Source organism: Mandrillus leucophaeus, unplaced genomic scaffold (genome assembly GCF_000951045.1).
Source record: "Mandrillus leucophaeus isolate KB7577 unplaced genomic scaffold, Mleu.le_1.0 Scaffold253, whole genome shotgun sequence".
NCBI lineage: Eukaryota > Metazoa > Chordata > Mammalia > Primates > Cercopithecidae > Mandrillus > Mandrillus leucophaeus.
In genome coordinates, this window is record NW_012102621.1 from 3,219,112 (window position 1) to 3,235,167 (window position 16,056).

At 45.3% G+C, this 16,056-nt stretch overlaps 1 protein-coding gene across 1 annotated transcript in view; it reads right to left on the reverse strand.

Annotated features, from left to right (window-relative positions):
- The window catches only part of SNX29 (sorting nexin 29), a gene marked incomplete at its 5' end in the record, with an annotated part of 600,769 nt that extends 586,853 nt beyond the window's left edge, over positions 1-13,916 (reverse strand). The window contains 2 exons of the mRNA XM_011983676.1: positions 10,139-10,191; positions 13,855-13,916. Coding sequence (XP_011839066.1) covers positions 10,139-10,191; positions 13,855-13,916 — 115 coding nt within the window. The remainder of the gene's footprint in view (positions 1-10,138; positions 10,192-13,854) is intronic.
- Positions 13,917-16,056: the final 2,140 nt, after the last annotated feature.

The following is a 16,056-nucleotide window of genomic DNA, read 5'->3' on the forward strand; positions in this document are numbered from 1 at the left end:
CCACCTCCACCCACCCCAACCCATGCATCCTGGGCAGAAGCTATCTCCCTGAAATGCAAATCTGACTGTGTCATTTTCTTTCTTTCTTTTTTACCAATTGGCACCACACCATGCTATGGGTTCACAGTACATGACAAGATTTTAGGGGAACACAGATAAACATTTATATGTGTCAGGAAAAAATATAACCAGACCCAGACCACAGTAGACAGTGCCTTGGAATTCCACTTCAAGCCAACCTCTGGCTCAGATGGAACACAGAATGGCAAAAATGGTGAAAATGGTACATGATGGCCTAAGTTTAAGAAATAATGCCCTGACAGGCACGGTGGTTCACACCTGTAATCTCAGCACTTTGGGAGGCTGAGGCAGGCAGATCACGAGGTCAGGAGTTTGAGACCAGCCTGGCCAACATGGTGAAACCCCATCTCTACAAAAAATACAAAAATTAGCCAGGCATGGTGGCGGGCGCCTCTCTGGAGGCTGAGGCAGGAGAATCACTTGAACCTTGGAGGCGGAGGTTGCAGTGAGCCAAGATTGCGTCATTGTACTCCAGCCTGATCAACAAAAGCAAAACCCTGTCTCAAAAATAAAAAAAGAAATAATGCCCTAACTGATGGCATTCAAATACTTCCCTGCTGACTTCCCACCTGTCTCCCAAACCAAACAACACTCATCCACACACCCCACCATTGTGCCCCACATCCCTGCACCTTCACATCTGCTATTCCCTCTGCCTAAAATTCCTATCCCACCTATCTGACCACTAACAACCCTGGTGTCACCTCTATGACAACTAATATTTATTACAGGTCACCATAATTGTCCACAATTTACATGTCCAACTCCCAGATTCAATTTTGAATTTCTTGAAGACAGCAACCATCTCATCCAATTTGCATCGCCAATGCCAAAAGAGTGCTCTACAAATAAATACCCGTTGAATGAAGGAATTAATGAGGCAATCCTTCCAGCCTTCAGTTACTAGTAATTGTCAAAAAACACAGGTATGTCTAATCATTAGAAAAAAAGTGTATTGAGTTTATTACGTTCTTACTGGGTGTCCCAAGCAAATATTATTACAGCTAATCCTGACTATAACCCTAGGAAGTGAGTATCATTATTATCATCTGATTTTCCAGATGGTGCATGAGAGGCTTAAAGGAGCTAGGTCAGTCCAAAATTACACAGCTGGTAACTGGTGATTTGTGGCTGAAGTAGGCATGAAGGTAAGTATGTCTGACACCAAAGCTCACACCCCATGCTCACCACGTCTCCCCACTGTCAGGTTCATGACAATGATCATGATGGTGCTAACATATTGTTTACTGTGGCCTAGGCAGTGCTCTCAACAACTATCAATATAAATAAGACAAATATTAATTAAAATTCAGATATAAAAATAGGCTCAGGGCCAGGCATAGTGACTCACACCTATAATCCTAGCACTTTGGGAGGCCAAGAAGGGTGGATCACCTGAGGTCGGGAGTTTGAGAGCAGCCTGGCCAACATGGTTAAACCCCGTCTCTACTAAAAATACAAAAATTAGCTGGGTGTGGTGACACAAGCCTAAAATCCCAGCTACTCGGAGGCTGAGGCACAAGAATTGCTGGAACCCAGGAGGTGGAGGTTGCAGTGAGCCGAGATCACACCACTGCACTCCAGCCTGTGTGACAGAGTGAGACCCTGTCTCAAAAAAAAAAAAAAAAATTCAGATATAAAAATGGGCTTAGATTTGTTAAACGTCCTAGAGGTTCCCCATTGCTAGAAATAATCTTTTTTCAAAAAAAACCCCAAGCAATTCATTTAATCAAGCAGTAAAATAAAAGAGTATGCAATATGGACTGTCTAGTACAGAGTCTCAAAGTGGAAATAAAGTACTTGGGGTAATGGAGGGGGAGAATCCAATTAATGAACCCCAGGATTTTTGACCAGGATGACAAGAATCGTAACATCCAGTCAACACCTCAAATTAGTTAGAGGCTGGTAAGAAACTTGTGACGCAGGGAACATAAAACTCACATGACAAACATTCAGAGACATTTAAAAGAGAAAAAAATACCTGAAAAAACCATTCCGTTTCGTAAGTCCTCTGGGGGATACACGTGACAGTTTTCAACGGCATTAAGAATAACATCAGGAACAACAAAGGGCAGCTGGTTTTGGTTTTTAGCTTCCTGAAAAGTCCAAAACTGATTCTAATTCCTCGGCAGGTTAAAAAAAAAGAACACCAAAACAAATCATTCTTTCTCGCATGCTTTGAAGGGAGAAGAAATGCTCTCCTATGATTTCCTCTGACAGTCACCTGAAAGTTCACAAAAAAGAGCAATTTCTTTTTTTTTTTTTTGAGACAGGGTCTCACTCACATCAACCAGGCTAGAGTGCAGTGGTGAGTTGATGGCTCACTGCAGCCTCGACCTCCTAGGCTCAACTGATCCTCCCGCTTCAGCCTCCTGAGTAGCTGAGACCACAGGCCTGCACCACCACACCCAGCTAGCTAATTTTTTTTTTTCTGTAGACAGGGGGTTTCGCCATGTTGCCCAGGCTGGTCTCAAACTCCTGGGCTCAAGTGATCCTCCCACCTTGGCCTCCCAAAGTGCTGAGATTACAGGTGCAGGCCACCGCACCTGGCCAAAATTAACCATTTCTAAATGCAGATCAATACCTGAAGCGAACTCACTGCCACCTATATGGCAAAGAGATCCAGTGTGTGAGTGTGTGGTAAACGTCTACCAAGTGTCAAAACACCTTACATATCCTTATAATGAAAATCACAACAGCTAATAATTACTGGAAACTTACTACCTGCCAGGCAGTGTTCTAAGGGCTGTACATGAACTGACTCATAACAACCCTCTGAAGTGAATACCGTTATACTACCCATTTCAGAGTTGCGGAAATTGAGGTGCAAGAAAGAAACTTGCCCAAAATCGCAACACAATTCAGAACCGGCAAACCTAGGATTCAAACGCCAAGCTCCAAAGCCCACGCTGATTCCACTGCCTCCGTTACTGTTCCTGTTCAGAATTTAAAGGGAAAACTTCCAGATTACGTCCTCTGATTCCATACGCGACAAAGACGCCTTGGTGGAACAATCACGTGTGTAGTCTTTGAGGTAACTTCTAGGGCCTACAAAGCTCCTGGGCCATTATTTCTAGAAGGGAAAATATTCCAAAGATATCTTAAAGCTGCTTCACAGGCCAGTCTGACTGAAAGAAAGTGGAATAATTTCAATGAACCACAAGAATGAGTCTTTGTTCCTAGGTTAAAAAAAAGAGCTAGAAAACATTGCCAACAGAAAGTAAAGAGGAGAAGCACGCATTTCAGAGTCAGTGGCTGCCACCACTTCCTCCTGGGGAAGCTTCTCAGGACTCCATCTGAAGGAAAAAACAAGTCTCGCCTGCATTTTCCCTATTGTCAATACTGTTTTATGTTCCATGTGAAGACGGCTGCATCTCACAGTGTCCGTCTCTCACAAACAAATATACATACACACACACATATATATAACATATATATACACCTATATACATATATATTTCACACACATACACACACATACAGAAACATGCTCGCACACATCTACTTTGGATTTTGTATTTTGGCACAATAATACAGTGCACATTTAGGCTCCCAAATCCAGCAACGGTCTGCTCTGTTCTGCTAGCACTGTCTCTACTCGAAACATGATTCGTCCACCAACACCCTGACAGCTTTTTTTCGATGTAAGGATATGTGCTATTATTTACTTATTTGTCTTGAATTTGACTCACTTTGTTCAGTTACATACACATGTTTAAAAAATTATTTTAAAATTTTAAAAATGGAAAGCTGCATCACAGTTGTAAATGGAAAACTAGCATCATATGACATAAAAACAGTAGCCTTAAAAGTAAATGAAAAAAAAAAGTGAAAAAAAAAAGTAAAAAACAAAGTAAAAAAAAAAAAAAAAGATCCTGGCTAACACGGTGAAACCCCGTCTCTACTAAAAAATACAAAAAACTAGCCGGGCGAGGTGGCAGGCGCCTGTAGTCCCAGCTACTCGGGAGGCTGAGGCAGGAGAATGGCGTAAACCCGGGAGGCGGAGCTTGCAGTGAGCTGAGGTCCGGCCACTGCACTCCAGCCTGGGCGACAGAGCGAGACTCTGTCTCAAAAAAAAAAAAAAAAGGTAAACGTAGGCTGGGCACGGTGGCTCATGCCTGTAATCCCACCACTTTGGGAGGCTGAGGCAGGTGCATCACTTGAGGTCAAGAGTTTAAGACCAGCCTGACCAACATGGTGAAACCCCGTCTCTACTAAAAAATATAAAAATTAGCCAGGCCTGGAGGCGCGCACCTGTAATCCCAGCTACTAGGGAGGCTGAGGCAAGAGAATCACTTGAACCCGGGAGGTGGAGGTTGCAGTGAACAGAGACTGCACCACTGCACTCCAAACTGTGCAACGGAGCAAGGCTCCATCTCAAATTAAAAAAAAAAAAAAAAAATACAATTAAGTAATAAATTTTGACTCTCTGCCATGGCCAGAGGACAGCTCTGAGCCTGAAATCTGCACACTCTGTTTTAAAAAGGAGAGGCATTAGAAACATATTGTTTTTAACTATTTTGAACAAGCTGTCATTTTTGTAAGTCAAAAATGATCCAGGCCGGGTGCAGTGGCTCATGCCTGTAATCCCAGCACTTTGAGAGGCTGAGGCGGGCGGATCACCTGAGGTCGGGAGTTCAGGACCAGCCTGACCAACATGGAAAAATCCCGTCTCTACTAAAAATACAAAATTAGCTGGGCATGGTGGTGCACACCTGTAATTCCAGCTACCTGGGAGGCCGAGGCAAGAGAATCGCTTGAACCCAGGAGACGGAGGTTGTGGTGAGCCAAGATCACGTCACTGCACTCCAGCCTGGGCAACAAGAGCGAAACTCCATCTCAAAAAAAGAAAAAAATTTCCTTGAAAAAGTAGTGAAAAGCAGAACGGATGCAGTGGCTCACGCCTGTAATCCCAGCACTTTGGGAGGCCGAGGCGGGTGGATCACGAGGTCAGGAGATCAAGATTATCCTGGCTAACACAATGAAACCCCATCTCTACTAAAAATACAAAAAAATTAGCTGGCCATGGTGGCGGGCATCTGTAGTCCCAGCTACTAGGGAGGCTGAGGCAGGAGAATAGCGTGAACCAGGGAGGCAGAGCTTGCAGTGAGCCGAGATCACGCCACTGCACTCCAGTCTGGGTGACAGAGAGAGACTCCATCTCAAAAAAAGAAAAAAAAAAAGAAGAAAGAAAAAGTAGTTAAAAGCTTTAAAAACAAAAGGAGAAAAAGGGCAGATGGCTGGATCAGAGAGCAGGGGAAAGCATGTGAGGCCTCCAGGCTGTGTTAAGGATGTGGGTCTTTCTCCCAAGAGCAAAGAGAAGGCAGCTGGGAGGTTTCAAGGGAGCATGAGGTGAGGGAATCTGCATTCTGCATTCGATGTGGTAGAAGCAGGAGAAGAACAAATGGGGAGAGCCCAGAGCTGCAGCGGCCATCCTGTGAGATGCTGGTAATGGGGACCGCAGGCCAGCAGAGGAGCTGGAGGGAAGTAAGTGGATTTGACCTCAACTCCAGGGTCGGGTCAGCTACCAGCGGTGAGGAAGGGAGGCAACTCATCTATCTTGTCAGTCCTCCTAAGTTATTTTTAAATGTTCGCTGACTTTCCCTCTTGAGATTCAACTTTCTTCTTTTTTTTTAATTATTTTTTTGAGACGGAGTCTCACTCTCTCACCCAGGCTGGATTGCAATGGTGCAATCTCGGCTCACTGCAACCTCTGCCTTCCGGGTTCAAGCGATTCTCCTGTCTCAGTCTCCCGAGTAACTGGGATTACAGGCGGGCACCACCACGTCCGGCTAATTTTTTTAGTACAGACGGGGTTTTGCCATGTTGGCCAGGCTGGTCTTGAACTCCTGACCTCAAGGGATTCACCTGCCTCAGCCTCCCAAAAGGCTAGGATTATAGGCGTGAGCTGCCGCGTCCAGCCGAGATTCAACTTTCTCACAGAATAGGGACAATGATGTGGCCTTTCCAACATGAAGGTGGTGCCACCTTTACCCAAGTACATTTCCAAGGTAAGACCAGGTCTCTGATATTAAGAAGTAATCCGTCTGGGGTAGAGGAGAATAATTTTTTTTTTAAACCCAGCCTCAGAAACAATTTAGTCACTAAATAGCACATAACAGAGAAAGAACAAATCATGGAACTCTAGCCCTTTCAAAATGTCTAACCTAGGCTATGGCATTTTGCCTCTCTGAATCAGTTTTCTCATCAGTGAAAAAGGGATAACCCAGGCACAGTATGGCTCATACCTATAATCCCAACATTTTGGGAGGCCAAGGTGGGAGGATCACTTGAGTCCACGAGTTCGAGACCAGCCTGGGCAACATAGTGAGACCCCATCTCTACAAAAAATACAAAAAGTAGCCAAGTATGGTGGCTTGCATCTGTAGTCCCAGCTACTCAGGAGGCTGAGGTGGGAAGATCTTAAGCCTGGGAGGTTGAGGCTGCTATGAACCATGATCACACTACTGCACTCCAGGCTGAGTGACAGAGGAAGACCCTGCCTCAAAAAAAAAAAAAGAAAAAAAGAAAGGATAATACCTCTGCTCCTTCTGAGGACTAAGAATCAACATAAATAAAATGTAGCAAAGGCAGTCACAAACTATAACTATTATTATTACTTTTTTTTTTTTTTTTTTGAGATGGAGTATCGCTCTTGTTGCCCAGACTGGAGCAATTGCGGCTCACCGAAACCTCCACCTCCCAGGTTGAAGCGCTTCTCGTGCCTCAGCCTCCCTGCCTAGCTGGGATTACAGGCATGTGCCACCATGCCTGGCTAATTTTGTATTTTAAGTAGAGACAGGGTTTCTCCACGTTGGTGAGGCTGGTCTCGAACTCCTGACCTCAGGTGATCCTCCCGCCTTGGCCTCCCAAAGTGCTGAGATTACAGGCATGAGCCACCATGCCTGGCTATTATTATTATTATTTTTAGAGACAGGGTCTCTGTCTATTGCCCAGGCTGGAATGCAATGGCACGATCATAGCTCACCGCAGCCTTGAACTCCTGGCCTCAAGCAATCCTCCTACCTCAGCCTCCCAAAGCAATGAGATTACAGACATGAGCCACAGTGCCTGGCCTATTATTAGTAATAGTAAGCAGCATACTCCTTTTAGCCACAAACGACAGTTATCACAGAAGGAATTAACTTTTTCAATTCTACTACAAAACATAACATTTTCTGTAACAAAGGTTATGGTAGCAAATTCTATTATATAGGTTCAGTATTCTTTATCCAAAATGTTTAGGATCAGAAATGTTTCGGATTTCAGGTTTTTCCAGACTGTGGAATATTTGCATTATATACTTACCAGTTAGGTGAGCCTAATCCAAAAATCCAAAATCCAACTGGCTTCCATTAGCATTTCCTTTGAGCATCATGTTGGTACTCAAAAAGTTTTAGATTTTGGAGCATTTTGAATTGTGGGTTTTTGGATGAGGGATACTCCACCTGTGTAAGAACACGTTAACCTAACATTCCAAGCAGGACTGCCTCTCTCAGGAAGCGGACAGCACGGTAATGAAGAAAAGTGGTCAAGAAGTCACGGATACTTAGACACACACACACCACACACACCCATACACACACATAAACACAGACAAACCAACCGGGTCAGGAAAGAGGAGTCTTTCCTAATTACCTCTGCATCCCAGGCCCTGGAACAGTGATTGCACTGGAAGCTTTGCTGTCCAGCAGAATCACCTGGAGATCCTGTTGAAATGCAAATTCTCAGCAAGCTCCTCGGCTTCAGTCATTCACACACACACTCATGCACATATACACATCCTGCTCCAATACAACTAGGACAGGACTTAGACACTGCATCATTAATAAATAAGCCTCCCAGGTGATTCTGACGCAAGCGGACCTTGGATCCCTGGCCAAGGCCAGGCCCCATAGTAGGCCCTCAGGAAGGACTAAATTGATCATTGAGTCTAATGATCTAATGCCACGAACATATACTGAGAATCTAATGTACGACAGGCACAAAGTGCTTGTGTAAAACACCGAGAAGTAAAATTTTTTAAAATAAATGGAGAAACACCCTTTCTGCCTTCCAATCTCACAAGCTTTGTGGTGGCACAGATATTTGAACACCTGACTACAGTACAATGTAATACACACACTCATCTGGCTAACAAATCTTTACTGAATGCTTCTAGGCACTAGAAAACATCTGTAAACAAGACAGCAAAACATACCTGCCTGCACAGAGCCGACATTATAGTGACAGGATAATAGGCAAAATTAAAAAGCCGAATGTATATATAGTTAGTTGGATGATGATACGTGCAATGGAGAAAACATAAGCAGAGAAGGCACGGATAATAGGGTGCATCACTTTAAATCTGTGCCAGTTTCGAATCATCCACATGGCTCTATTCCAGGAAGGTCTACATGCTTTGCTCATGGCTGTTAAAAGTTTACAGCAGGAAAGGACAGAAAAAGGAACGATGGACACGGGAGGGTGGGCTACGGTGAGAGTGTGGGGGACATGAACAGTTTCCAGGATGAGATGAACGTTGAGCAAGCAAGTTCCCTTCCCTTTCCTTCCCGTGCAGGAATCTCCCTCCTGCCACCTCAGGGGCTGCAGAGCACAAATTAGCTCTGACTGAGCTCACAACACATTTGCAGCAAGGACTGGATGCTTGTGAGTCTCCTACCTTTGCCAAGCCCTATGTGGCCTATGGGTCTCCTTCCAGCCAATGTTATCAGCTTATGCCATGATGTCAGCCTTTCCTGGGTCGTGAATGTCAATGGCCATTTTTAGGAAATTTTTTTTTTTTTTTTTTTTTTTTGAGAGAGTCTTGCTTTGTCACCCAGGCTAGAGTACAGTGGCACAATCTCGGCTCACTGCAACCTCTGCCTCCTGGGTTTAGGCAATTCTCCTGCCTCAGCCTCCCGAGTAGCTGGGATTATAGGCACCCGCCACCAAGCCCGGCTAATTTTTGGTATTTTTAGCAGCACAAATCAAGCCTCAAGGGGTTTCACCATCTTGGCCAGGCTGGTCTCGAACTCCTTACCTCGTGATCCACCTGCCTCGACCTCCCAAAGTGCTGGGATTACAGGCATGAGCCACTGCACCCAGCCAAATTTTATTTTTTGAGACAGAGGCTCACCCTGTGTCACTCTGTCACCCAGGCTGGAGTGTAGTGGCGTGATCTCAGCTCACTGCAACCTCCACCTCCTAAATCCTTAATTTTCCCCAAAATTAGCCTGGGTTCAAGCGATTGTCCTGCCTCAGCCTCCCAAGTCTCTGGGACTACAGGCGTGCACCACCACACTCAGCTAATTTTTGTATTTTTAGTAGAGACGAGATTTCACCATGTTGGCCAGCCTGGTCTCGAACTCCTGACCTCAAGTGATCCACCTGACTCGGCCTCGCAAAATGCTGGGATTATAGGCATGAGCCACCGCACCTGGCCCATTTTTAGGAATTATTTTTTATCATAAAAGGAACACATGATCACAATAAAAAACGCGAAAAATACCAGAAAGCAATATTCCCAGTATTCTTACCCCTACTGCTACCTTAGGCCACATTTCAGTGTGTTCTGGCCAGAGTTGCTATCTAACATAGCTAGGACCACTCCATATGCATAGAATTTCGGATCCTGCTCTTTTTACAACATATGCCTTTTTACTATATATGTAATTTCTAAATTATTACCCATGCATTTTTCCATTGAAAACAAATTCCATATAAACATTACTCTTAATGGCTATATAACATTCCACCCCATTAACGCACTATATTTTATTAACCGTTTCCCAATTATTGGGTATTTAGGCATCCAAGTTCTCATAATTATTAATTATCCTGAAAATAATTTCATATGGAAAGGTATCTCGAATAATTCCCCCCGAATAGATTCCTAGAAAGAGAATTATGGAAAACGTGGAGTGTGGGAGATGAGCAGTCACCGCACAGAGAGTCCACGGTTGACTCAAATTTCAGCGCTGCACCTCTTGGCTGCAGAGGCAGAGCACAGAAGCCGGCCGCCTTCTGCCGCCTTTTCAAGCTCAATGGTCAATGGTTTTAGAAGCGACATATTTACCTGCTGTCGGAATCCGAGGCGATCTCCTTTCTCCCTCCAAAGCGGATCTGGCACTGCACAGAAAAAGAAGCTGCTGAGATCAGCCGCTGGGATGCGACACTCAAAACGTCACACAACAGCCCACGTAGGGCTTAAGGGTCAGGGAGGGGACACGGGACCAGAAGCTCTGCACGTCAAGTGAGGACGTCCCTGTCCCCTGGGTATCAGCACAAGACTTAAGAAGGTGCACACCTCAGCCTTGAAGCTGCCACTTAAAGGAAACCCTTATCTCCCACTTGTACAAAAGCAAGCCTTGTGGGAAAACATTGCTAACAGAAAAACAAAAGCACACGGCCATCTGTGCATTATCCAGGAAGCTGCTCCTGCCTGTCGGCAGCTGACTGTCTACCACACAGAGCTCTTCGCGGGAGATAATTACAACTTCCACAAACCTGCGCTGAATGGGCCCCTTTGGACGAGCCCCAGAGTTGTCATGACTGGCTATGACGTTACAGCAGCACAAATCAAGCCTCATACGAGTCATTGGGTTGTGTGGAATGACAATTTACTGAGGGTGGGTAAAAATGAAAGCAGGCTACTTCTTTTTTATTTATTTTTTTTATTTTTTGAGACGGAGTTTCACTCTTGTTGCCCAGGCTGGAGTGTAATGGATTGATCTCAGCTCACCGCAACCTCTCCCTCCCGGGTTCAAGTGATTCTCCTGCCTCAGACTCCCAAGTAGCTGGGATACAGGCATGTGCCACTATGCCCGGCTAATTTTTGTATTTTTAGTACAGATGGGGTTTCTCCATGTTGGTCAGGCTGGTCTTGAACTCCTGACCTCAGGTGATCGCCCACCTTGGTCTCCCAAAGTGCTGGGATTACAGGCATGAGCCACGGCACCTGGCCCTGCAGGCTACTTTTTGAATTGGTAAAATTAAAATATAGATAACATAAACTTTGCCATTTTAACCATGTTTAGGTGTAAATTTCAATTCACAATGTTGAGCAACCATCACCATTATCCACTATTCTAATTTTCTTAACAACAACAAAAAAAAAATGGGGTCTCGCTCTGTCACCAGGCTGAAGGGTAGTGGTGTCATCATAGCTCATGGTAACCTCAAATACCTGGGCTCAAGCAATTCTCCCACCTCAGCCTCCCAAGTAGCTGGGATTACAGGCACGTGCCACCAGGTCCAACTCATATTTTTTATTTTTTATAGAGACAGGGTTCTCACTATGTTGCCCAGGCTGCCCTCATACTCCTAGCCTCAAGACATCCTCCTGCTCCAACCTCCCAAAGCACTGGGATTACAGGCATAAGCCACTATGCCTGGCCTACTACTGTCTTTTTCTTTTAAAGGTATAGAATCTCTGCTATGGGTAGCAGGTTTGCAGGGTTCCTAAACTTATTATCAAAACTACTACATTGTATATGTGTGTGTGTATCTGTGTGTGTATGTGTATATGTGTGTGTACATATATAATTTTAAATGATATATTTGTCAAAACACATGAAACTGTACACTTAAAATGCTATATTTTATTATATGTAAATTATACATCAATAAAATTTATTTTTGAAAGTCATGCAAAAAAGTCATGTGCAACACTTTAACCCTCAAAATAACAATAATAATAATAATAATAATAATAATAACTGCAGGCTAGGCGCAGTGGCTCACATCTGTAATCCCAGCAGTAACGGAGGCCGAGGTGGGCTGATCACCCAAGGTCAGGAGTTCGAGACCAGCCTGGCCAACATGGTGAAATCCCACCTCTACTAAAAAATACAAAAATTAGCCAGGTGTGGTGGCACGCACCTGTAGTCCCAGTTACTCAGGAGTTTGAGGCAGGAGAATCACTTGAGCCCAGGAGACAGAAGTTGCAGTGAGCTGAGATTGCGCCACTGCACTCCAGCCCGGGCGACAGAGCTAGACTCCATCCAAAAAAAAAAAAAAAAGCAGCAGAAGCTCTGGGCATAAGCTCCACTTTATTTCTCTCTGCTACCTTTAAAGTGGTTCATCTTGCCTCCTCATCTTATTATATTTTCCATTTCTGCAGCAAAGAAAGAATAAGCTAATAACATGGGCTCCAGATGTTACCATGTTAACAGAGGACCAGGCTCTGTCCAGGCCCTTTACCTACTTTAACAAGCCAATTCCCTCAGAAGCCATACACGGATTAAGTGACCCAGTTACAGAAGAGCAGAGAGATGCTCAGGGAGGGTGCGTGAGCTGTCCCTATACACACAGAGCTGAAGAAGTAAAGCTGACCTTTAATTCCAACTACGTCGGAGCAGAAAGCCTGTGTCCCTCTTACCACATAACGCCTCAAGGCTTACATAGATACTGCATTCTCTGGGCTCACTTCAATACTCAACATACACCCCAGCCACATGTGGTGGCACGCACCTGTAGTCCCAGCCACTCAGGAGGCCAAGGTGGGAGGATTGCTTGAGCCCAGGAGTTTGAGGTTACAATGAACTATGATGGTGCCACTGTGCTACAGCCTAGACAAGAGCAAGACCTTATCTCTAAAAAATAAAAAACAAAAAAATTTCACACACACCCCTATTACAGTACTTACCTCCCTACAGTGTAATTACACACATAATTATAACTGTCAACTGCCCCTTCCAAAAAGTGAGCTCCTAGAATTCCCAGATTTGGATCCTAGCTCTGCCGCTTACTAACTACGACACCTTGAGCAAGTTATTGGATCCCTCTGAGTTTCAGTCTCTTCAGCTGTAAAATGAAACCAACTGCAGGAACTATAATCTCACAGTGTTGTTGGAAGGATTAAATATAAAGTGCTTAGCAGAGAGCCTGGCACACAGTAGAGGTGTGATCAGTGACAGCTAACAGTAGCATGCATCTGGTACATGCAGCAAGCAGATTCCAGTCTCACATCCAAGCTTGCTTCCAAGCCCAGCCAGAGTCAAGCATCAGAAACAGCATCACATCAATCACAGCAAAGCCACCTGGAGTGTCCACACAGCTGGGGGCAGCAGCAGAGGACCCCAGGCGTGGCCTCCTTCCTCCTTGTCCTAGCCTTCTTGTGCTCAGGGGTCCTAACTCCAAACCACCACCTCTGCACCCCTCAGAGCTGCCCTCAAACACAACTGCTTGGAAATGAGACAATGGGACTTTGAAACCCACATCAATGCCCTTTTTTTTTTTTTTTTTTTGAGACAAAGTCTCACTCTGTTGCCCAGGCTGGAGTGCAGCGGGGCAATCTCGGCTCACTGCAACCTCCACCTCCCAGGTTCAAGCAATTCTCCTGCCTCAGCCTCCCAAATAGCTGGGATTACAGGTGCCTGCCACCACGTCCAGCTAATTTTTGTATTTTTAGTAGAGACAGGGTTTCACCATGTTGGCCAGGTTAGTTTGGAACTCCTGACCTCAAGTGATGCGGTCACCTTGACCTCCCAAGGTGCTGGGATTACAGGCGTGAGCCACCGCACCCAGCTCAGTGCCTTTCTTGAAGGGACATCACTGAAGGATGGGGGTCCTCTAGAGGGCTTTCGAAATTCAAGACACAGGACTTCCTCCAACCCAACTCTGACCATGTTCACTGCTCTATCATTTCCTGGGGAAAACGATTAGATCACTTCACTGTTCCCAGGTATAAAGTGGGAGTTAGTCTGTGTATGTTATAGGGAAGAAATGACCTACATTAATTATCTGACACTATTACTCGACCAAAAAGGCAAATGTGTGCTCTCTGCTTACCTGTTTCACTGCATCCAGCAGTCGCTCCAGCAGAAATTGTCTTTTGTCATTGTTCTGTGATCCTAAAACGCAATGAGGCTTAATTAGTTCTCGTTGACACTCGGACACGGCTGTCCCCAACTAGACCAGTCCTTTACTACTGATCTTTAACCAAATCAATAGCACGACTAGGTACCAATAATCTGTATCATTACAATGAAGTTTGGCTATTGCCTGTTACTGCATCAAAGGAAAACAGGTAAACTAATTTTCCCCAAATCTGAACAACATGTCTACAGTGGTCTAAAGGTTTCTCATCCCTTGGCACTACTGACATTGTAGGATATTTAGCAGCATCCCTGGCCTCTACACACTACGTGGCATTAGCACACACAAACCCCTGAGTCATACCAAAATGTTTCCATGCAATGCCAATGTCCCCTGGGAATCAAAACTGCCCCCAGTTGTCAACCAGCAGCCTGAAATAAAATACAAGTTTCCCAGTACAGTGGGAACTGCTCACTGGCTGTTCTCACTATCATCTCCAACATCCTTTTCCCATGCCGCCTTCAGCAATCCAAGCTGTAAAACCTGATTACTCCTCTTCTCAGCAGCTGAGGTTGAACTTAAGCGGTCTGGCCAATGAGAAGATAGCAGAAGTGTACTGGGAAAGTTCTGGGAAAGTCATTCCTTTCTGATAGAAAGAAGAGCTATGAAGGGCATCATTCTGTCTTCCATCCTTCATGCCTCAATCATAGACATGTTGGGTGGAGCCCGAGTAGCATTTTGCCACCATGAAGTCATGAGCCTGAGAGAAAGACCTAGAGAATCACAAAGACACCAGCCCTGATATCACTGAGTTGGTAAGCCAAGACTAGAAACAAGCTAACTCTCACAAAATAAATAACGATATTTGTCCACACCACGGCACATTGAGCTGTTACTTGCAGCCAAAAGCATTCCCAACTGACACACATGACATATACTGAATTTCCATTTCAGAAGGTCTGGGGAAAGTGCACTTGAAAACACCAGGCGGACAGTTGTCAGAGCCACACCTGATCTCCACAAGAGGCCCAGTGACTCCAAGCAAGATACAAAGCCACGGACTATGATGCACCAGTCACAGAGCACACTGACTTCAAAGGATACTGGAATTCAGGTTATAAGGACAGATGCTCCACACTGCAGGCGTTGAATTGCCATCAGGCTGCTTCTGTCCTGGGCAACTCTACGTAGGCTGCACCGGGGCGGAGCAGCAGGGCATTATCTCAGAGATGGTCAGTGATTCCTCCAGGTCAAGCCAGGGCCAGCTGGTTGATAACAACCACCACCATGTGCTGGGCGCATCCTACATGCCAGGAACCAAGCTGAGTACTATGCATGCAATATCTCCCTTCATCTTCACATCCAGCCTACAAGCCAGGATCCCAAACACAGATGGGAAAGCTGAAGCTGGGAGAAGTCAATTGACTGTGTGTGTTGATCCACCCAGGATTTATTTAACTTCTAGTGTGTGTGAGGCAATGTTTTAAGAGCTGAGGACATACAAGTTAAATGGTGTAAAAGAGCCATCTTCTCATGGAGCTAAAAATCCTACTAGAAGGCCGGGCACAGTGGTTCACGCCTGTAATCCCAACGCTTTGGGAGGCCGAGGCAGGCAGATTGCTTGAGATCAGGAGTTTGAGACCAGGTTGGGCAACATGACGAAGCCCTGTATCTACCAAAAAACACAAAAAATTTAGCCGGGCATGGTGGCACACAGCTGTGGTCCCAGCTGTTCACGAGGCAGAGGTGGAAGGATCACTTGAACCCGGGAGGCAGAGGTTGCAGTGAGCTGAGATCGTGCCACTACACTCTGGCCTGGGTGACAGAGTGAGACCCTATCTCAAAAACAAACAAAAAAAAAATAGTATAAAAATAAACTAATCAACGAAAAAGTGTTAGAGTCCTACCAGGAAGAAAAAACAAAGACAGTGATGGGATAGGGAGGAAGCAAGAAGGCTGCTTTAGCCAAGGCAGCCCCTGAGGGCCTCTCTGCACAGGTGACATGTGAGCTGAGCCCTCTATAAAGAGAAGGAGGCCAGGCGCAGTGGCTCAAGCCTGTAATCCCAGCACTTTGGGAGGCCGAGACGGGCGGAACACGAGGTCAGGAGATCGAGACCATCCTGGCTAACACGGTGAAACCCCGTCTCTACTAAAATACAAAAAAAATTAGCCAGG